The sequence below is a fragment of the Alosa pseudoharengus genome, unplaced genomic scaffold (genome assembly GCF_046254945.1).
Source record: "Alosa pseudoharengus isolate Yale_2024_CS ecotype anadromous, Long Island Sound unplaced genomic scaffold, YU_APseudo_1.1 YU_APseudo_1.1_scf_10, whole genome shotgun sequence".
NCBI lineage: Eukaryota > Metazoa > Chordata > Actinopteri > Clupeiformes > Clupeidae > Alosa > Alosa pseudoharengus.
Genome location: NW_027468565.1, coordinates 15,078,583 through 15,099,024, shown reverse-complemented (window position 1 = coordinate 15,099,024; position 20,442 = coordinate 15,078,583). Strand labels below are relative to the sequence as shown.

At 41.2% G+C, this 20,442-nt stretch overlaps 1 protein-coding gene across 10 annotated transcripts in view; it reads right to left on the bottom strand.

Moving 5' to 3' along the window:
- Positions 1-20,442, bottom strand: part of LOC143101764 (transcription factor Sox-6-like) — a 64,458-nt gene that overhangs the window by 26,193 nt on the left and 17,823 nt on the right. For 8 of the 10 annotated variants that reach the window (XM_076264988.1, XM_076264963.1, XM_076265023.1 and 5 more), the window contains 5 exons: positions 15,447-15,678; positions 14,503-14,707; positions 6,759-6,848; positions 1,075-1,247; positions 200-268 (listed from right to left, as the gene is read on the bottom strand). In XM_076264988.1, the coding sequence (XP_076121103.1) occupies positions 200-268; positions 1,075-1,247; positions 6,759-6,848; positions 14,503-14,707; positions 15,447-15,674 (765 nt within the window). In that variant the 5' untranslated portion in view covers positions 15,675-15,678. The remainder of the gene's footprint in view (positions 1-199; positions 269-1,074; positions 1,248-6,758; positions 6,849-14,502; positions 14,708-15,446; positions 15,679-20,442) is intronic. The other 2 variants (XM_076265030.1, XM_076265037.1) reach the window with 1 other exon arrangement.

Here is a 20,442-nt window from a genome sequence, read left to right as displayed (position 1 = left end):
AAATATTACTGTAACTCCTTGATGCCGCACTTATGTTGCTTTTGATGTTGATTGTATAATGCTCCAGGTGTTTGAACCATACACAGCAGGAAAATTAGCTACAGAAAATGCCACCTCATTGCATCAAGTCAAGAGTTACAGTCAGCGCCATTGGATTTCCGTTTATAAAAAATGTAGGGACTGAGATAAGCCAACATACCTGAATCTGCTGTTGGAGGACATTGATCTTGTGCTGCTGCTGCAGGAGCTGTTGCTGTTGTCTTGTAATCTGGCAAAGAAGCAAAAAACAAAGAATATAAGCTTTCCACCAAAGGTCTTTGTGTTGGGGAAATCAGAAGCTTTGACAGAGGAAATAGTCGACCAGAAATTGCTAAAAAATATTACGGATAAAAACTTAAACAAAACCTACTGTTCATGTATATGACCACAATGTGCTATTGCAAGTGGCAATCATTATGAGAGAGCAGACAAGGTAGAGTTGAAAGAAAAAAACAACACATTTTGAAACAGGGTCAAAGCCTGTTCATAAACTGAAAAATGATAGTAAAACTTCCAAATGCACAGTTTATCTAGTGAAAGAGCTGGCATGTTTACAAGAGAGCTGATTGGCACCATAATGCCACAGGGTGGGACTTGGACGCCTGTAGAGAGGCTGTCAGAAGATGATTTTTCACACCCTCAAGCCTAGCCTTCATCACCATCAATGTATGAGGACTTCAGGACTTCTTTTCAGATCTGTCATCTTAATGTTTCACCACAGAGACGTGTTCACTCCCTGATTCTTCCTGTGTGCAGACGGGCTACGATTGTTTTGGTTTGGCCCTTCCCTGACTGACAGCAACAACACACATATGTATGCATCACCAGATGCCTTACGCCCTGCAGTTGTCCTGCTTATACAGTGGTCTGTGGCCCTCCCATTCTATTTGGTTCAGAATGCATCAACACACTGTGGCTGTTGTCAGCCTATACTGGGCTCTCCCTCTCTCTCTCTCTGCGGTCTAGTCTAAAGAGTGGATGTCTGGCCTCCTGCTTCAGAGGTGGAGACAGTAGGTGGTGTGAGCTAAGCTTCACCTGCTCCTGCTGTTGGCGAGCCAGCTCCATCTGTTGCCTCTGCTTCTCCATTTGTGAGGCAGCCATCTTCTTTTGCTCATCATGGGCGGCCAGGAGCTGCTCCCGCAGACCGATGAGCTGAGTGATCATGGTAGAGAGCTGCTGCTCCTTCTCCTCCAGACTATCTGGAGTACCTACCAGAGAGAGAAGGGGGGGGGGGGGGGGGGTCGGACAGAGGGAGAAAGGAAGAAATAGCACAAGAACATTTTTTTCTTAATCACAGTGCACAGTTGGGAGTACCAGCTGAGGCAATGACAGTATATTTGTATGTTTTTGGTGAACCTTTTGGCAATTTTACAGACCCAATACAATGTAACTGCCATGAAATTATTACCACAAAATACTATCTTATCATTTTAGTACTACATTTACAATCTCACCATTAATCTACAACAATTTGCAATTTTGCTGACATGACATCACATCAAATGGAGGACCATTGTGGAAACTATTAAGTAATTTGTCATTGTTATTAGAATTTTACCCAATAATTGGCCATGATACTACCCACTTATTACTAGTCTGTAAAGTGCTACAATTACAACATTCTTCAGATAGTAATGGTAAAAACAATGCTGTCTGAGACTTCAGGCTATTAGCATAACCACTAGGTCATTGGGTTTGACCAATAGTTGCACACTGTCTTTGTAGGCTACAGTTGAAGTAACCTAATTTTGACAATATGCAACAAGAAACTGATTATCAAGTATCTAGTTAGATTAGTTTTACAAGGTTTTGTAAATTATCAGTGCAGATGTTACCATAAATAAAGAAGGCGCTTTAAATGATTATAGTTCATTAAAGTAAATATTGCATGCACACACATGTGGTAGTCATAAGTGCATCCCTGAGTGGGCCATGTGCTAGTAATCAGCAGACTCAATGGTAATCCAAGAGTAGCACTGACTGTGAATATAACCAGTGTTACTGGTGCAATCCCCCAGAGTTTTTGGTTTCGATGGTTTATGAAAAATTCCTTTTACTGACCTCATTCCAATTAGAGGAAATTAAATGCTATTAATTCATCATCACAGACAACATTTTTTTTTAATTAGCATAGGTATACCAAAACATCAGATATCAATGGATAACAAAAATGTTGCCAGTATTATCACATTTTTTATCAACCAACAGGCATTGTCTACTGAGCAAATTCTGTGAGCAAAGGACATGCTATGATTTCAGAGGTATAGCAGCATGCACAGTCCCAGATGGTCCAGTGAAACTCCACATGGTTCAGGAGAACTGGTGGCATTCGCTGTAATATATCCCTTGTCATATTCTTTTGAAACATCTGAACAGCAATGCCACAGTGGAATGCCACTCAGCCCCCATTTTCTTCCCTCCAACAACCAACATCTCCCCCTTCAGGTCATCAAAACGGAGAGCAGAACTGACCAATGTCCATTCAGAAACATGCTGGGATTGTCACTTACACACCCTATGAGTTTGTTGTAATGACCTGTTTCAACAGTGATGTGAACTGACATCACAAATGGCATCCATCCATTCCTGACAACAAAGGAACCCTAACTTGGGATTAGTTTAGCTTGGAACAATGCACTTTCTGTGTCTCTAACTGGAATTTGTTGTGCCAAGCTTGGGGTGTAATTGCCTATAATTGGTTTCTGGCTTTTGAGCTTTACATTTGATCTAATTAAAACGGATAACCAAGATCAAGACCTCTGGGTCTATATGGATAAACCTTTATTTACTCACAAAACTAGAATTTGTATTTCGCTCATTCACAGCAAAATGTAAAATCCAAATAAAAGAACATCACTGCACTACAGAAATATGCATGACGTTTTTGATGTGACACAAATCGAAGAGGCCAATTAAACAAAACTAATCTGGCAAATGGATACAAGAAAAGTAAAGGGCCTAATCCATATAATTTGAAATGATCAAAAAGTACTTATAGGGTGTTAGTTTGAGAAATGAGATTATTATAAAACAGATTTGAGATACAATATTGCTATGCAGTGTTTAACAGGCACACTTTTCCGTCTGTTTCTGCCTACTGACCTGCCTCTGTGTCTGTCTGTATCTGTTTTGAGCGTGTGTGGACTTTGGTAGTGTGGTGAATACGGTGTGCATGTCTCAGACACTCTCCTTTGTAGAGACCCTGAGGCTATGTGGACCACGCAGGGTGCTCCAACACCCACCTCACACCAACATGCACTACAATGGCCTGCTACTCTTAGCTCAGGCCCAAAAGCCCTTTTGCCCTCATGGAGACATCCCTCTATCCTCTCTCTCTTTCATCCTGGTCTCTGCTCTTCTTCTCTCTTCTATCCCTCTATCCTTTCTCTCTTTTATCCTGCTCTCTGCTCTTCTTCTCTCTTCTATCTCTACTGCTCTGTGCTCTAGTATGTCTTTGATGACATTTTCTTGTTTTTTGACATTGGCTACTTCTTTTTGTTTCTCATTGATATCCTCTCTTTTCACCACCATCTCCACCCTTCACAATTAATATATCTTTAAAGGACGAGTCAAAAAGGTGATTTATTTCAGGAGCAATTTTGTTAATTTAATTTAATTTAAATTAAATAACCTTTTTGGATCTCAAGCTGTGCTGCCAGCATTAGGTATGGACAAGCATTGTGTAGAGTTGATTTGAAAGGTTGGCAAAGGAAAACATTTCTTTAGCCCTGAATGACAAAGTTGTGAGTAAAGCATCTCCGGCTGAGTATCCTTGCTATGAAGAACCATTACTGAGAGTGACAATGGTGCAATAGAACCATAATGGTTAACAAACACAGACCTTCAACATAGATGTATTTTTATATAAATATATATAGATGTAATTTGATAACAGCTATGATGAATTTCTAGCCAAGGCTAGGCAGCCTGGTACCACACTCATTTATCAAATTACATAGAAAAATAGAAATAATAATTGCTATTACACAATTCTCAAGTAGCTACATGTTGGTTATTATAGGTGAAATAGCAACATTGGAACAGCAGCCTTAAATGCATGGCGTTCCTATATGATTACTGTATGTACTGTAGATGGCATTCAAACTAGCTACGGCAAGACAGCCACCTCAGGGGTCAACATGATTTGTAGGTTTTGAGGTTGGTAAAGCTAGGGCATTATCTTATATACCGGTACATATGACTGAAATAGCTGTGCAGTTAACAAATGTCTCATATCTGAGAGGTTTCAAAGATAAAGACCTGTGGACGGTCTTAAGAGGTCTGTCACAGTACATTCAGACAATTAATAGGGAACATTCGATTGGATAAGCATGTTTTTGAGTCTAGTTCAACGGAACAGAGATCCCCTTGTCTCTGAATCCCACTTCTACCTTGTATGTGTGTGTGTGTGTGTGTGTGTGTGGGGGGGGGGGGGGGGTTAGGTTGGGAACTGGGGAATGGTGATGAGTGTGCTACAAGTTCAGTTCATCATAAAACTGAAAACAGAAAGAGGCTACATCTCAAAAATGAGGGTTGAAGTCAGCCCTATCTAACACCAGTACACATGGAGTATTCAACCTGACAAGCCCTCTTATGTTTGCTTATATAAGACGTCCAGGTGAGACTGAATGCACTTTCTGTTCTATAATGAGTGTTTATTTTCTCTCTTTTTCATAGAGGAAATGCTTACCATTTTTAAGGGAGAGTCAAATGCACTTTCATGACCAGGTTGAAGAGAGAGCAGATTGTCTGCAAATAAGTGTCTTATTTAGAATGTTCACCATGGCTGGGTGCTTGCTTCAATAACTCACTTCAGGGCAGGCCCTGCATCTTAGCTCAAACAGCATTTACATTCCTGTGCAAATGCGGACATTCTTCCATTTGAGGTTTTCTTTAAGGGTGAGGTGAAATGTGTTGGTGGTGTGTCCCCTGAAATAAATGCTGCTTTCATTTTTCATTTTATCTGATGTGATATAAAGCACAATCAGGAGGTCATAGTCACTGACACACTGTACATCAAAAGGGTCATATTTGCATTAGACAATTAGTGAGTGTGTGTGTGTGTGTCTGTGTGTGTGTTTGTCATAGATACTATGCACTTGTAGTATGTGAGTATGAGAATGTGTTGAGAAATAAGAAGGCACCCATTGACATCCAATGAAAGCTTTTCCTCTCCATGAAACAAAGCTGTAGGCTGAGTCAACAGTGAGCAACTTAAATAACTTCTTATACTGTAATGTAACAATGGGTATGATGACATGAAAACACTGTCATTAGTAGTATCTGTGTCTATAAGTGAAAATCACACAGGTATGTCACATCTTTGCTCCATCTTGTTCAATTTCTTCAATATTAATTTGGAAAGGGGCACTAAACATTGTTTCATTTCCCAACATGAATAATGTTTTGGTAATTTTATTTTATGTCCCGAAGGGATACACAGACAGAAATAGTCTGAAGGACACAAAACACAAAAGACTTGATACAACAGCAGTTATGTCATCGTAGATCGTGAGCTTTGTGTACAGTTTTATGCTGGATTGGTAAACATGCCATTCTTTTTAAGTGACTATACTCTCATTCCAGCGTAATAATCAAGGAACACCATGGGCGCAGCAGCACAATGATATCATGCAGCACCTGAAAATAGTCCCCTTCTAAGGCTAACTTCCAGCAACAAGGTTGAGCGGAGGGCAGACAAATGGTTAGTGACTGGATTATTACGCCTGAATGAGAGTATAGTTCCATGTCAAATCAGCCTAGAAAATCGTCACATTTCATTTTCCGTTGGTCTTATTACACTTTCTAACTTGAGAGGAGACAAGTTTTAAATGGGAAAATTACCGGAAATCTTAGTCACTTTTAAACGTGATGCTAGCAGGCGAGATGCTAATGGTCTAATCCGATTCAATGATCTACGCTAGGCTGGAGCTAAAAGTGGTATCGTCAGACTCGTCAGAGAACGGCTGGATGAACATGGAGCAATTGTTTACCTCAAGAGGAGGTGGAAAATGAGTGTAATTCCCCAGATGGTGGAATATCCCTTTAAGGCTTAGCTAATGTTTCTGATAGGCTACAGAATAGCTCATACAGATTTTACAGTTCTTTTTGCTAATTGCTACAGTATATTGACAAACCCATACACTACATTAAATTTGTGTTCAAAATCAATCTATTTTTGTTCAGGGATTATGGTGGAATTTTATGCAGAACTGTAGGGATGGTTGGTGCAGCCAAGCTCATCCAGAGCGGGCACAGGTGAGTTCCAGGATTGGCCAGGACCCCCCCCCCCCCTCCATGACGACGGGACTTAGTTGCACTGCAGTCTTGAGTGCTGAGTCTGAGGTCTGCTCATTCTTTATTAGATCAAAGCCAGATAGACTGTCAAATTGCCACAAAATGAAGCCCTTGCTCCCTTGCTGAGACACATTTTTAACTTTTGTAATGAAGAACACACAGATTTTTGTATCTTACCCAGCCATCACAATTGCTAATAACCCCATACAGATGACATAGAAAAACTCATAAAACCATAAAGAGTGGATTTGATATAAAGTATTAGTCAATTAGTAGGTTATTAATTGTTTGTAAATATTTGAATATTATAAGATGATGCATTTTAGAGCTTGCTGTAGTTGGATTGGCCCAGTATGTGTAGGAATGTCCCATTATATGGTCTTGATGTTATTAAAACACAGCTCACTAACGTGATGCCTTACCTTTGATCTCTCCAAGAAGCTCACTTGCATTCAGCCTTTCCATTCTCTCCTTCCAGTCCTTTGAAAGAAATCTGTCCATGCAAGTCGATTCTAGTGGATGACAAAAAAAATATGTTAACATTAACAGTGTTTTAATGTATTTTATATACAGGCTAATAAACATATAGAAAGTAGCAAAATGAAAGAAGTGAAACATTTATAAGTATAAAACCCATAAGCTTTAGTTTACAGTTAAATTTAGGAGAAATTATTTAGTACCTGAATTTCAGCCCACAACATATTTGAGGGGCAAGTGGACCTACATACAGTTAATGAGATTTTGTTCTGTGAGAAAGTTTCTGCATTTGAGAAGGGAGAGGTCCATAGGGTTTTTTATAGATTAAAAATGTTTCAATGGACAATGCCTCATTTGTGTACTTGATCCTAACAAAAGGACTTGTATTCATGTGGACATGGGTATTGTGTGAGGCTTAGCATTCGGAAAACATATGCTGCTATAGTGGTCATGAGAGGCTTGCAGGAAGTACAACTAGTGGATTCAAGACCATTAATTAAGGTGCTGATTGTTTACGAAGGATTATGGTTATTGTAAATAAGTTAATGCTGCCTTGCATCACATGGAATGTATATTATCAACATGTAACAACAACGGAAAGTCTCCACTTCATTTCAGGGTTATTTTGTCATGTGGTCTCTGGGTGGTATGTCTATGGTGAGAACACATTTGACAGGATATGAATAAAACAGATATCTCATTGCACCTGGAGACCTCGTAATTTTACAGAACAGTAAATCCTCTTCATCCTGCTCATTTTAAAGAAAATCTCAAAATTTGTCCCCCATACCTAAACAGGTTAAAATAGTGCACAATATCTTTGTGCATGTGTGTATACTTGGTCTTAATATTTACAGCCTGAGCCAGAGTAGCTCAAGTGTCATGCACGCCAAACACTCTCCTCGCGGGGCTCACATAAAGCAGAATAAGGGCCAAGATTTACGAAAGCACTTAAGGAAGAAAATACAACCTGTAACTCCATGCTACATCTGTGTTCATTCCCGCACAATTCCAACAGGATTTATGTTCCGGTTTGATAAACATATCCGAAAAGTGCGCAGACGAAAAGGGGTGATGGGGTGGGTAGGGTAGAGAGGCGGCCGAGGAAAAGTCAGGAAGAAAGAGGAGAGGAGAAGAAGACGTTTACCGTAGATGGATCTTAATCGGACCGTTTGTAACAAGATGTGTCTTCACATAGGAAACAAAGCTACCTCCCTTCTATTTAAACATAATTGCTAAAATACGAATAAACAAATGTTTACAACTCTCTCTACTAGTTCTGTCATCCATTCACACAAACAGATACATATAAACACACACACACCACACTACATGTGACCAGCAACTAAGCTCAAATCCTCTTGGCTATGACTATGCACAGCTATTAAAGTACACATCAGAATATAGCGGTAGGACTCCAAGCCAATGATAAGTTCTGGACATTCTACACCCGTGGCATGTGGTAGATCTGGAGGATATTAGGAGCTGTAAATCTGTCAGCCTTGTTTGAGAGCATTGTTTGGGGCAAATAGGACATATGTATCACCTGGCTTAGAGTTACACCAAGGCCCTGTGAAGAGAGAAAACAGCACAAGTGGCAGCAGCTGCTATCCCCATAACTACCACACACACACACACACACACACACACACACACACACACACACACACACTGACACAGACACATGCACACACTTTTATGTGTCCCCTTCTAGTTTAGTTATTACAAACCACATATTATAGCAACATATCCTTTTATGTCTACCCCTTCTCTTGACCTCCAAGAACAGCAGTAACAGGCTTCTCTGCAAATGTTTAAGTGTTGGCTGTGATAAGAACATGCTGACATATTGTGTGTCACATCTGCCAGCCAAGCTTCCCCATTGCTCACACTGCACAAGAGCCATTACAGTAGCCACAACTCAGCCAGGGCTGAGAGAGAGTGTGAGAGGACAGGAGTGGAATGTACAAGACAGAATATTCCGTGATTCTGTACAACATAACTAAGGTCTTCAGTTCTCAAATCCCAACTTCTTGTATGCTTTTTGCTTACAGTCACTGCCTGTTCAAAGTTGAATGAGTGAGAAGTGCCTGAGGTTGTTTGGGGTTATATGAACTCCTGTCAGAGGTTCTCAGCAGCTGACCTGTCCTCCTCGCTTTCAAACCAAATCTGAAACATGATTGGCTGAGAACAGAAAAAGAACTACCACCGCAAGGCTGAATAAGGCTTTTGATTGGTCAGAAAGAGGGGTTGGGCTATGACCACAAGCTTCTTGCTTCGTGTGCGGCCACACAGACACACAGCTCACTCCCAGATTAGCAAATACATTCAGACACACAGCATAAACTGTCCATTCAAATCCATGTTTCCAAACAATCATTTGATTGGCAAGACATCTGACCATAAAGGCTGATTTTGGTGACAGGGCTATCTGATGCTAAGACCCATCTTACAAAATAACTCCAAGCTTCCAAAAAATCCAGTCATCATCTATAGGAGGACTGCATCCATGTTGTCAGGGAGTAGGACACATTTAAAGTAGCAATAACCACTATCTCTTCTGTTCAGAGGTGTTTTGAGAGCAGAGGGTTTGCAGAATTGTTTTTTTGTTTATTTGTTTTCTGCAAACGGGGGAGAGCAGCAGGTTTGTAGTAGTGCTAGATGGACATTTCCTTTCAACTTAATGCCTTTCAAATACAATACATTGGCCACAATTAAGGAGTGCCAGCGATTCTGTAAAACTGTGCTTACACTTGAGTAATTCCTGCTGGGGAGGTTTTACACATGGCATTGGGATGGAGCCAACAGCAACACACTGCTAATCTGCCGCGAGCACTTTAAGCCTGATCCTATTCTCTAGGCGGGCTTTCACTGTGCCCATGCTCTACCGGCCTGGCCTCGGAGGGAGCAGATGTGTCACACAATGTGATCCGGGATGACCCACAATGCCGATTAACACCTGAGATTAATGCCTTGAACCTTGATGGACAGTGTCAGCTGACAAAGAAAAAAGAAGGGCAATCTGGGGTCAGGTGACATCTTACCAGATTTGGGTGACACAGCTATTAGGGAAGGATGAACATGTGACAGCAACAAAACCTTTTGCCCCTACATACACCTATTCATACACACATTCACACAGAGCAAATGTTCTGAATCTCCAATGCTCCATCCTCCACTACACACACACACACACACACACACACACACACACACACACACACACACACACACACACACACACACACACACACACACACACACACACACACACACACACACACTCACACACAGATAATGTTCCTAATCAGCCAAGAGGGAAGTGAGACTCCACACATTTTAACTGGATTGCGTCTGTGGTTGGAGTGGCAGCAACAGCCATGCTGAAATGACCTGTCAGCACTGCTGCCCAACAAAGTCAGGGTCCAGCAGAATGAGCTTTATTGTCAGCACTCGGGAGGCCAGGCCTAATGCCCCCTTTGATGTGGCTCCCCAGCTGCTGCCCCCATCACTGATGACGAGAACCCCAGGCCACGTTGGGGTTCAGGCACAGCAATAACATTCTTGGCTTCCTATACACCAAGTCTACATGAGTCAAGGGGTGAGAGGGGATGCACCCAGTCATGACCCCAACAGAATGATAGCAGGGAGAAACTGTGTGTGTGTGTGTGTGTGGGGGGGGTTCCAGAAGTTCCAGAAAAGTGTCATGCGAGAGAATCATTACCCTCAAACCTGTGATGATGACACAATGCTGTATACCTAAATAATGACTGTAAAGTAAAGTAAATGACTATAAACACACATAACTGTAAAGTCTGTGTGCGAACAGCAGCACATTCACTGTGGTATCATGCCAGGAAAGAGAAATCCAATTCATGACCTTCACATGACCTACTTCACCCATGTCACCAGGGAGCGGAGAAGTGTCACAGCACACGCAAATGACACGTCATCAACACCAAATCTTTCCCAATATTATTCAGGCTTCTCTCAGCACCCTTTCTCTGTTACTGGTTGGTTCTGATGGTTTGACTTGGAGATGAGAAAAAGTGTTTCTTCTAATTGTAAAGACTATGGAGCAGACTGGTCAAGACAGAACCCCAGCCATAATCTGAGAGATAACATGTTCTGTAGCCTAATGGACGCCGACAAGGGTGTTAGGACAGATTAAACGATAACAGACCTATATTAAGTGACCTTGTTTTAATTTAGCCTACCTCAGTGAGTTTTCAATACTATTATGAAGAGCCCATCTGTACATCTGTAAGAGCACATCAAGCACATCTGTAATGGTATGTTTTTATACCAAAAGTACAATACAGTGGAATTCCGTAGGCTACATTGAATTTACAGATGTATATAGAACCTATAGATTTGTGTGTGTGTGTGTGTGTGTATAACAGATTGTTGACAACAGATGGCCTATGGATTTCGGAGTGTGTGTGTGTGTGTGTGTTTGGGGGGGGGGATTTGCTAGGTCGGTAATTGCCTACAGAGAGCCGCTCAGACAATGGCAGAAGTGCTATGAGGTTCATCATGTTATGAGGTTATGTGCCATCAAAATGATTTTGGAAACGTTATGTTAAGGTCAAAAAGCTCTTAAGGGTGCACACCTCATTTATGCTCTTCATAAACAATCCATTTCTCCTAACATGTTACTTGAGCACCGGAGCCCAATCTTTAATTGAGCATCTCCAGCTGAGCCTGCCTTTCTCTCCCAAACAGAGCCCTCCGCTGGAGGTGAAGGCCATTCTCATTCAACTGAACACTCACAAGTACTTACAGCACTTTGGACAATCAGGGAGTGAATGGCCATTCGAAAAGTCAGTGGCGGCGTGCTGCGCTACCACAGTGCAATTGTGAGTGCAGGGGTCAGGGCTGTTACACTAATGTGATTTTATTCCATTTGATCACAGCAAATCTCCCTCAACTCAATCCACCCCCTCGGAAACCTTTCCAATTTCTCCCTTATTGAGCTCCCTCCCTTATCCACAAAACAAGGCTAGAGTGTTAGGGGGGACTGGAAATATAATTCTGTACAAAATTCTCATGAGCTAAAATTGACCACATCATTATTCTGGTTTTGTTACTTCTGGTATGCACGTACTGTACACCAAATTCTCCAGAAGATTACAGTACACAAAGATAAAATTAGCAGTTTTGAATGATTTGTGTCTATGCAAATATTAAATAACAAACACTACGATATCATCTAAATACCATTTGGTGACATAGATTTTCACTTTTCAGTGTTCATTACGTTATCAATGCAGTAGAACACACACACCTTAATACTCAGCGCATGAGCTGAGTACAGTAAACTGCCATCTTATTTTTAGCCCTGCTCCTACACTACCAAGCATTTAGACAGATGGATCCTACTGAGCAACAGAAAGCCAAAGAGAAGATGAAAAGACATCTATTAATGTCCATTAAAAAAATCAATTACAAACTGGCACAGGGCAACTTATTGACAAAAACTCTTCCATAACATTTTCTACCTTTTTCTTTAGCTTAACCGCAACAGTGGGAAAATAAGCTCGAAGTGTCAGATGTTTTGCTAAAAGAATATGTTAACAGTCAAGGATACAATATGAGGGACAGGTTATTTCTTGCATCTCGAGGACAGCATAGCCCACTAAGGGAAACACCTATTCACATCAACAGAAGCTGAAAAGTAGTCACATGGGGGAAGGCAATGCACAAAGCGGCAAGTGAAAAAATGAAGTGAAGATCCCCAAAATATTTCTGTTTTATTTTAGCTAAACTGTCATTTCATTCTGATGATTACTGATTACTAAATTACTGAAAATGCAATACATTAAAATAATCATTTGTAGTATTGAGATCTGTAATCAATATGTTCGGATTGGGAACACCGCAGAGACATCCTCCCTGTCTGCATGTTATTTTGTGTGTGGGCAGCACATTCACAGCAGGTACAGGACTCCCACAGTCTGTACTGGATGTCTCCTTGAAGCTGCTTTCTTTTGCCTACAGCGACTATAGTGTTGTACTTCTACAAGAAGAGTAATGAAGAAGTTGTACTTTCTGATCTCCCACAGAAATGATTGAGAAGTCAGGACATTTTTAGAGGATTATTGATTATGTTTTTACCAACCATAGGGCCAGACAATCATAATTTGACCACAATTCAAAGAATGACATCTTGACCCTTGACCAATCATTGTGTTGTTTGCCATCTTGTAATGTGAAACATAACACTTGACCCACCACTTTTCTACAGCGTATAAAGAACTCAACATCTCTTTTGTTTAGTTTTGACTCTGATGAAGATGCTGTGTGTCACACCTTTGGTGGTTTGCACCTCAAACAGTCTACAAGTTATCTGTGTGCTCCGGCTCTTCTTTGGGTCAGTTTTTCAGTCATGTGAAGTGGCCCATTGAGCGTTGCTAACTCCACACTTCTGTTTTAGCAAGTGCCTGCAAAGACTGTCCTTCATAACGATTGTGAATAAATCTTATCGTGCTCAGAGGGTTATCAAAGTCTGTTTTACTTGGTCTAATTTACTTAATCTGAAAGCTCTACAATCAATGCAGCATCTGCGTCCCTGGCGTCAGGCAAGACAAGGCAACTCTGGGACCTGCTACTCAGCTGTTTGTTTTCTGCTGGAGGACTGTTGGTACCCATTCAGAGTAAAATATGGCCGTACTGAATCGGTAACATCTACTGTATGTCACATTTCATTGAAACAGGCACTTTATGTATGTTAAATAAAATAATGCTGATATTTGTCTGCCAACATTGCAATTATAGTATAGCCACGAGGTAAAAAGGCAATCAGATATTTTCTTATCATAGTTACATTCTGTATAAGGTTTCCTAAATGAAGGAGTTAATTTAACTATACAAGAACATCTACACCATGCACATGTGGCAACAAGTCTGTTCAGCTCCATCTATTGAAATGATCCAATAGTAGCTCTGACCCCAGGGGATCACAAGGGAAAATATGTTTCTCCGATAGTTCTAAGAGGGAGCCTGGGGCTGTCTCACTGCTTGAAGATTGACTGGTTCCAAAGCATTTAAAGGTTTGAAAAGTAAAGATAAGAAGAGAAAGTTCTCAATAAAGAGCAATTACCATAACAAAATGTATCTACAACCATTGTAATGTAACAGTATAAAGAAACCATAAACTTGATGAAAGCATGATGAAACCCTGCCACAAACTAGAACAGATTTATGGGTTTTAGGGGTAAAATTACGGCATTAAACTCGATCAGACAGAACACCTGTGCACAATAATGCTCTGTACATAAATCATAGTACCACTATCAGAAGAAACACTTCACTTTGATTTTTAGAAATAATTTCCTCAGTGATATACACCAAGGAAACAAACAATCACTGTGTAAGTATCAACTGCATAGTTCATTGACAAGAAATGTAGTACTCCAACCAGCAAAAGAAATGTAGTACTCCAACCAGCAAAAGAAATGTAGTACTCCAACCAGCAAAAGAAATGTAGTACTCCAACCAGCACTTCTGCCTGAATTTGTGGTTTTAATAAATTTATAGTAACCTATGTTTGAAAACATGCAGTAGAACGATAACCACAAATGAGAAACTGACTTTTTTTCACTAGCAATACCTCTGCAGCTCATATTTTCATACTGAAATGTTGTTCAGTGTTCAGTGTCTTTCATGCATTAAGGATTAGTCTCCTACCATCTTGTTCAGTTTTTGTCATCTCCTCCATCTTCTTCTGTTTGAGTGTGTCCACCACATCAGCCAGGCTGCCCTTCCGGCGCTCCAGCGTCCCGAAAGCAGAAGCATTCAGGGGGTCAGGGCGCTCCTCTGGCTTGTGTGGGGACGAGACGTTGGAGTTGTTCAGATGAGAATACAAGGTGCTCATCTTATTGCTGTCTGAGTCCTACAAAAAAGTGTAATATCTCTGTTATTGTTGTTGTTTTTTTGCCTTGAATTAAATGTAGTGGCGATATATTATTGAAAGTAGTAAAGTATTAGCAATGTCACATACAGTATCTTGCAGATAAGATTGCAATATCTGTATAAGCAATAGCTTCATGATCCTAACTGTCACAGTAAACTAGGCGTGACACATCTAAGACCGACTGAGGTCACTCCACATTCAGTCGTTTTATAGCAGGTATTTACTACATGATTTTCTTTACTTACAAGTTGTGACATGATGGGTGCTGCAATTGAAATTGCTCATCTGCTGTTAGCACACTTCTCCTCTCAGATTGAACACACCTTTGTGTGCCATTTCTGTAGCAGACCCTTCTTTGGGCGCCGAATTGATAACATTCGGTCGGTCACAAACTAGCAAAGACACTTGCGTCCCGTTTGGCATAAGATAGCCTTATTGAGATTCTCTACTCTATCCTTGCAAAATTGAAGTCAGAAAAAAGACTGCAATGCAATTAGAAATCAGCAAATATTGAAAACCTAAGTGCTCAATCTACAATTGGCTATACAGTACATATAGTACATTAGTGTTACACAATACTCTTTATTAGTCACTGAATCTATATATGTTGTTATAAATTATTTTTTTTACATTTATTTATTGATCATATTAATGTACCACAGCTGATTTGGAGAAATAGGACTACACTGTAATGTTGGGTGGACACTCGTGATCTTACCTGCTGTGCTGAGCCAAAGCCATCCAGGTCAGAGTCTTGTTGCTGACTGCTGATTGGCTGCTGCTCCTCCACAGGTGACTGGCTGCGCTGTGGTGGTGTGGGGGACATGTCAGAGTCCAGGTCAGTCCTCCTGTCTCTCTCCTCATTGTCCCATTTCTCTGATTCCTGACCCCTCCCAAATTCTCCCTCAGAACATGGAGACAGCGGAGAGGAGTTCTTGGCAGACATTGCACTGCAATAGAAACACATAAAGAACATTATCTCAATTAGGAGCACTTAGCTATTCCAACATGAAGAAATGAACATGTTAAGACAGTCAACTCAGTTCACTGATGAACTTAATGTACACATTACATCTTTTTACGAACCTCTTCTCATTCGGTAATCAGCATATTTTGTACACCTCCAAACAGCTCTACAGTTGTGTGTTGTGCACTTCCATAGGTAGCCCAATCTCTTGTGCACTGCACAACTCATGCATCAAAAGGGTTTTCATGTCAGCTGGTGCTTGGTGTCATTTCGGTTGATCACACACCTCCCAATTTTTGTACTCACCACATGGATGGCCACTGAGATGAACGAATGCTTGTTTGTCTAACTTGTGTAATAGGTGTTTGATTCCCAGCTCACAACCAGAACGCACACAAATGAAATGTTCAGATTTTTTATTGGAGTGCTTGTTGAATTTTTGGTTAACCTTTGGAAATCCACATTCATAAATAGACCACTTTGCTTTAAGACATTACGATAATTATTTCAAAATATTCCTAATGCTACACATGCTCATGCTACACTTACATTCAGGCCAAGTCACTCTAAAGCTCTTTTAATGTGCTTTGATGTGGTTTGTGAACAGGAAATTCTGTGCAGAAATGTCTGGTCAGTAGCAGCACTCCTTCACAACTCACGGCTCCTCACAGCTGTGAAAACAGAGTGGCCTGCCACTGGGCATATGGGCCATTTCTCTATTCAAACTCCTCAATTTCAATTAGCCGAGACATCAATCCATAACTCACACTCGGCTCCGCAAAACCCAATCCTCAGACAGATCAGTGCTTCTGCTGAGTTCAACAGAAGCGGCTCTCCGCTGCTGCATTTGAAACAAGCCCAGGGGACTCTGCTGGAAGGGTGCATCTCAGGGGAGACTGCCAGACTAAAATGATTCAGTTTGACACAGTAAATCAGCCGGTATTATCCTTGTAGCGGTCAGTGCCAAATGGCTAGCCTCTCAGGCCCAGTGGAATGCCGAGGCCCTCGGCCATCATTCAGAGTGGCCGGCAGGACACTCGGAGGGTTCTCAGCTGATGGCCATGTCCCCTGAGGAAAGAGCTACCACGTTCAGCCTTACAGGACTAAGACACGCTGAGATAGCTCAATATTTAAAAACATCATCTACTAGAGGCAGAATGTGCTTTGCATGATTTTTAAGTGGAACAGCTATCGTAAATGCATCACTTACTGAACCAATATTAATGCCCTGACCTTCACAGAATGAGCACCTCTTGTGATCTATGGCTATGATAGATAATCTGCTCTCCGAGGCCATACGAAGGTTAAGACTAAGACAGACGGAAACAGAGAGACCCAGAAGACAAAGGCGGACAGTTCGTCCCATTCCCCATCTGAGGTGTGGCTCTAATACCGTCTGTCAGCTGCACTGAATAATTCATCATAGTGTCAACATGGCCGGGGGTTGTAGCCATACAGGGCAGACGAGGGAGGAGGGGCACAAAGAGGCTTTTGGCTGGTGCACAAAGTCGAACAGGATCAGCGGCAAGTCATGTAATCACTTTTCATAAGGAACCTCAGCCACGTTCCAGCCTGGCTGTCCCGGAATGATGACATCAGTAACTAAATCCATAACAGTGGGGGTATGTGTTCATGCCAAGCCCTCCCTAATGATGCTCTTTTGCTTACTGCATTACCAACAAACCCACGCCAAGCCAGCCCCTCACTCACTTGAGGTGCACAACCTAAAGAAAGACATCAGATTACAGGACACCATGTCTGTTGTGAAATGTCACATATATATGGCTCTTACAAAGTGAAAGGAAATCTGCTGCTGTCGTGCTTGTACAGTGCAGGCACAGAGGGCCCCCTTTTAGTAAATCCCCTCTTGATAATGGCGTGATGATCGATAGCATTTCCCTGGGAGTCAGAGCAAGACGTCTGGGGTGGCTGTGACGTCGGGTTAGAAACAGGTCGGTGTGACCTTTGAGGAATCCTCATGATGCAGTCGCGCCTCATGCCTGATTACACAATTACAATGGGCAGCCAACAGGCCAAGTGAATCGATGAGGGAGCATGAAATCCGGCCTAAGAAGAAACAGCTTCCTCCTCGCCTTGTGTGTCTCCACTGCAGGCGGGACAGAGGAGCTTATATTTAGCCGCACAATATTGCTGGCCCTTGTATTTATAGGGCCCAAGACTTGCCTTCTTGGAACGAGGTCTTGTATGGCCAGGAATGCTTAGACTCATAAATTGTTGCCACTGATAAAGTTTCATCACGCAAACAGACCAAGTGTCATTGCCCAGGCCTTGGCAAGACTACGCCTAATGTGATTAGTGGAAGTTATCAGCACTCACAGGGTAACTCCTTTAATGTGCTGAGGGAGGTTTTTAAATGTGCTTTTTAAACCTATCACAGAGTGGCATTTACTTGAGATCTTGGGCCCAAACGCATGTCTAGAGAGCATTATTTCTAAACAGTCAATGTGTGAAATACATTGTGCAAACCACAACAATGAACAGTAGAATGTTACTGAGGAGAAAGGCCAGATTTCCTTTTCACTTTCTACTAAAACATGTGCAGACGTATAGGAGGAAAGAACCCAAGTGAGCGCAGCTCATGAAGGCATTCCTTTACATGCCCCATGACATGACTCACAGAACATTAGGCAGAGGACAGGGTGAGAAAACAACAGTAGCTGTCCAGCAGACAAACGGTGCAGTTCCAGCAAGCAGTGTCCCCCTGAGAATTGCGTGTTCCTCGAAGCTGACCAGAGGAGTTACAAGCTTGCTCACATCTGTCTGCCCACTGCGCGGAGCAGTCCGCCACCATAAACACTCCTAGTCCTTTTTTCTCATGATTGCCAGACCTCTGCCACCTCCGCCAGCCACACAGAATTTGAACACGGTCTCATAAGCTATAAGCCAGCAATTTAAGACAGTCATTCTCCTAAACCACTGACTAATGCATCAAAAGAGGAAATACACTTGTGTATTCAATATATTATTATAATACTGTAATTTCTAAATTCCTGTTTGACGTCTGTTTCACTGTTACCTTTACAATTGAAATACACATTTGTTTCTGTTTTTTTTTTTTACAGCGGTTCACTGCTTTACACAGCACAACAACAGGCCTAAAGAATAAACTTTACCTAGCACAGTTAAAACTTATCACAAAGGATACTGATTTGTGTGCATATGTATACAGTATAGTGTCAACAGTGTGTCACATTGTCAGCATTCAGAGTGCTTTTATTCTAGGCAGCTGTCACAGACAGTGCTAAAACCTGTTGTTGGTCATTCATTATTCACTATTCTACAAAGGACTTGGTCAACAGTGTGTTGCAATGTCAAGGAAATGAAAGGGCTGGTAGAAAGAAAGAAAACAACTCTAAATCAACTTCAAGGATCAAAGTCTGACAAATATGGAGTCCAAGGTATAGAGAGGACACAATGTGGAGGTACAAGATCTTGACCATTTGCTTGAACAAATGATAAACACAATTTGTCCACAAGGCCAAACATTTTCTCAACATATTATACAACAATGAAAATTATTCTAAATAACTCTCTGCAACACACTTCCTTCATTTCGGTGATAGAGTAGCCTACATGTTTTGTTTACATGTAGGCTAAGTCATCTGTATAAGGTCATTAGAGTACAAAGGATTTACTATACATACTGCATATTAGGGGTGTAAAGATTAATCGATACGTATCGGTATCCGTTTTTAACGTGTAAGATACGGCTACATCGATACGTGAATCGCCATATCGGAAAAACAATGAAATGAACCGGTCGTTATATCGATTTACTTGTTATGAATCGGTTAACAACATTTTCTGCTCGCTCAGACCATAGACAGTAAAAGAAAAGCTCAGACTCTCATAGACCTCTGAAGTTCGCCTACAAAAAAGCTGCCATCTTTGACATCCGGTATCTGGCGATTTTTCCTATGGGAAAATAACATGGGGATTTTGAATTATCGCACCTGTTAAACTCTCGCGGGGATGAAAAAGTCTGAAATGCAGACGTTTTCCTGAACACACTTTTGTCCTCTGCCTTTGAGTGGATATTGTGATCTCCGGTACGTGAAGGCGGCACACTTAGATTTTTGCTACCCCAGAGCTAACTTTCAATGCAACTTGCCATAGGTAGTTAGCTTCAATTAAGAACCGGATCTCCTTATATGGGCAAAGATGGCCGTTTTGGTTCTTTTTTGTAGGCGAACTTCAGAGGTCAATTTACGTTCCAAGCAGCGCGTTCGTCCCACTTTCGGTTTTGAAACTATACGTGGTACGGAATTGTGGGTAATGCAGTTCGTTTTTGGTTACATTCATTGCCCAAAGTTGTCAAATTACCTCATTACCCATACATCTACTGCAATTTAAGCATGTGACAACTTGCACTCGGTCGGCTTTTGTTTTTCGAAATCCAGCGCGAAATTAAACACTTATAGCATTCCTAAACAGCAACGATAGTCTGTAGAGTAGCCTTACCTTTGATGAAGGGATTTGCTTAATGTTAAATAATAATTTGGCCCTTGCTGCTAAAACGATGCACAAATTATTAGCCAATGATTTTGTTCATAGTCACTCAGACTGGGCATTATAGATCTATAAAGTCTATAAAAATGTATTTTTATGTTGTATTTGGCTGCTGCGTTTGACTGAAATGTAGACTATTCTTTTTTCATTTCAATACAGTATATGAAACAAACCTCAGTTTAGATAATCATATTCACACATTTTTTTAGCCTAATTG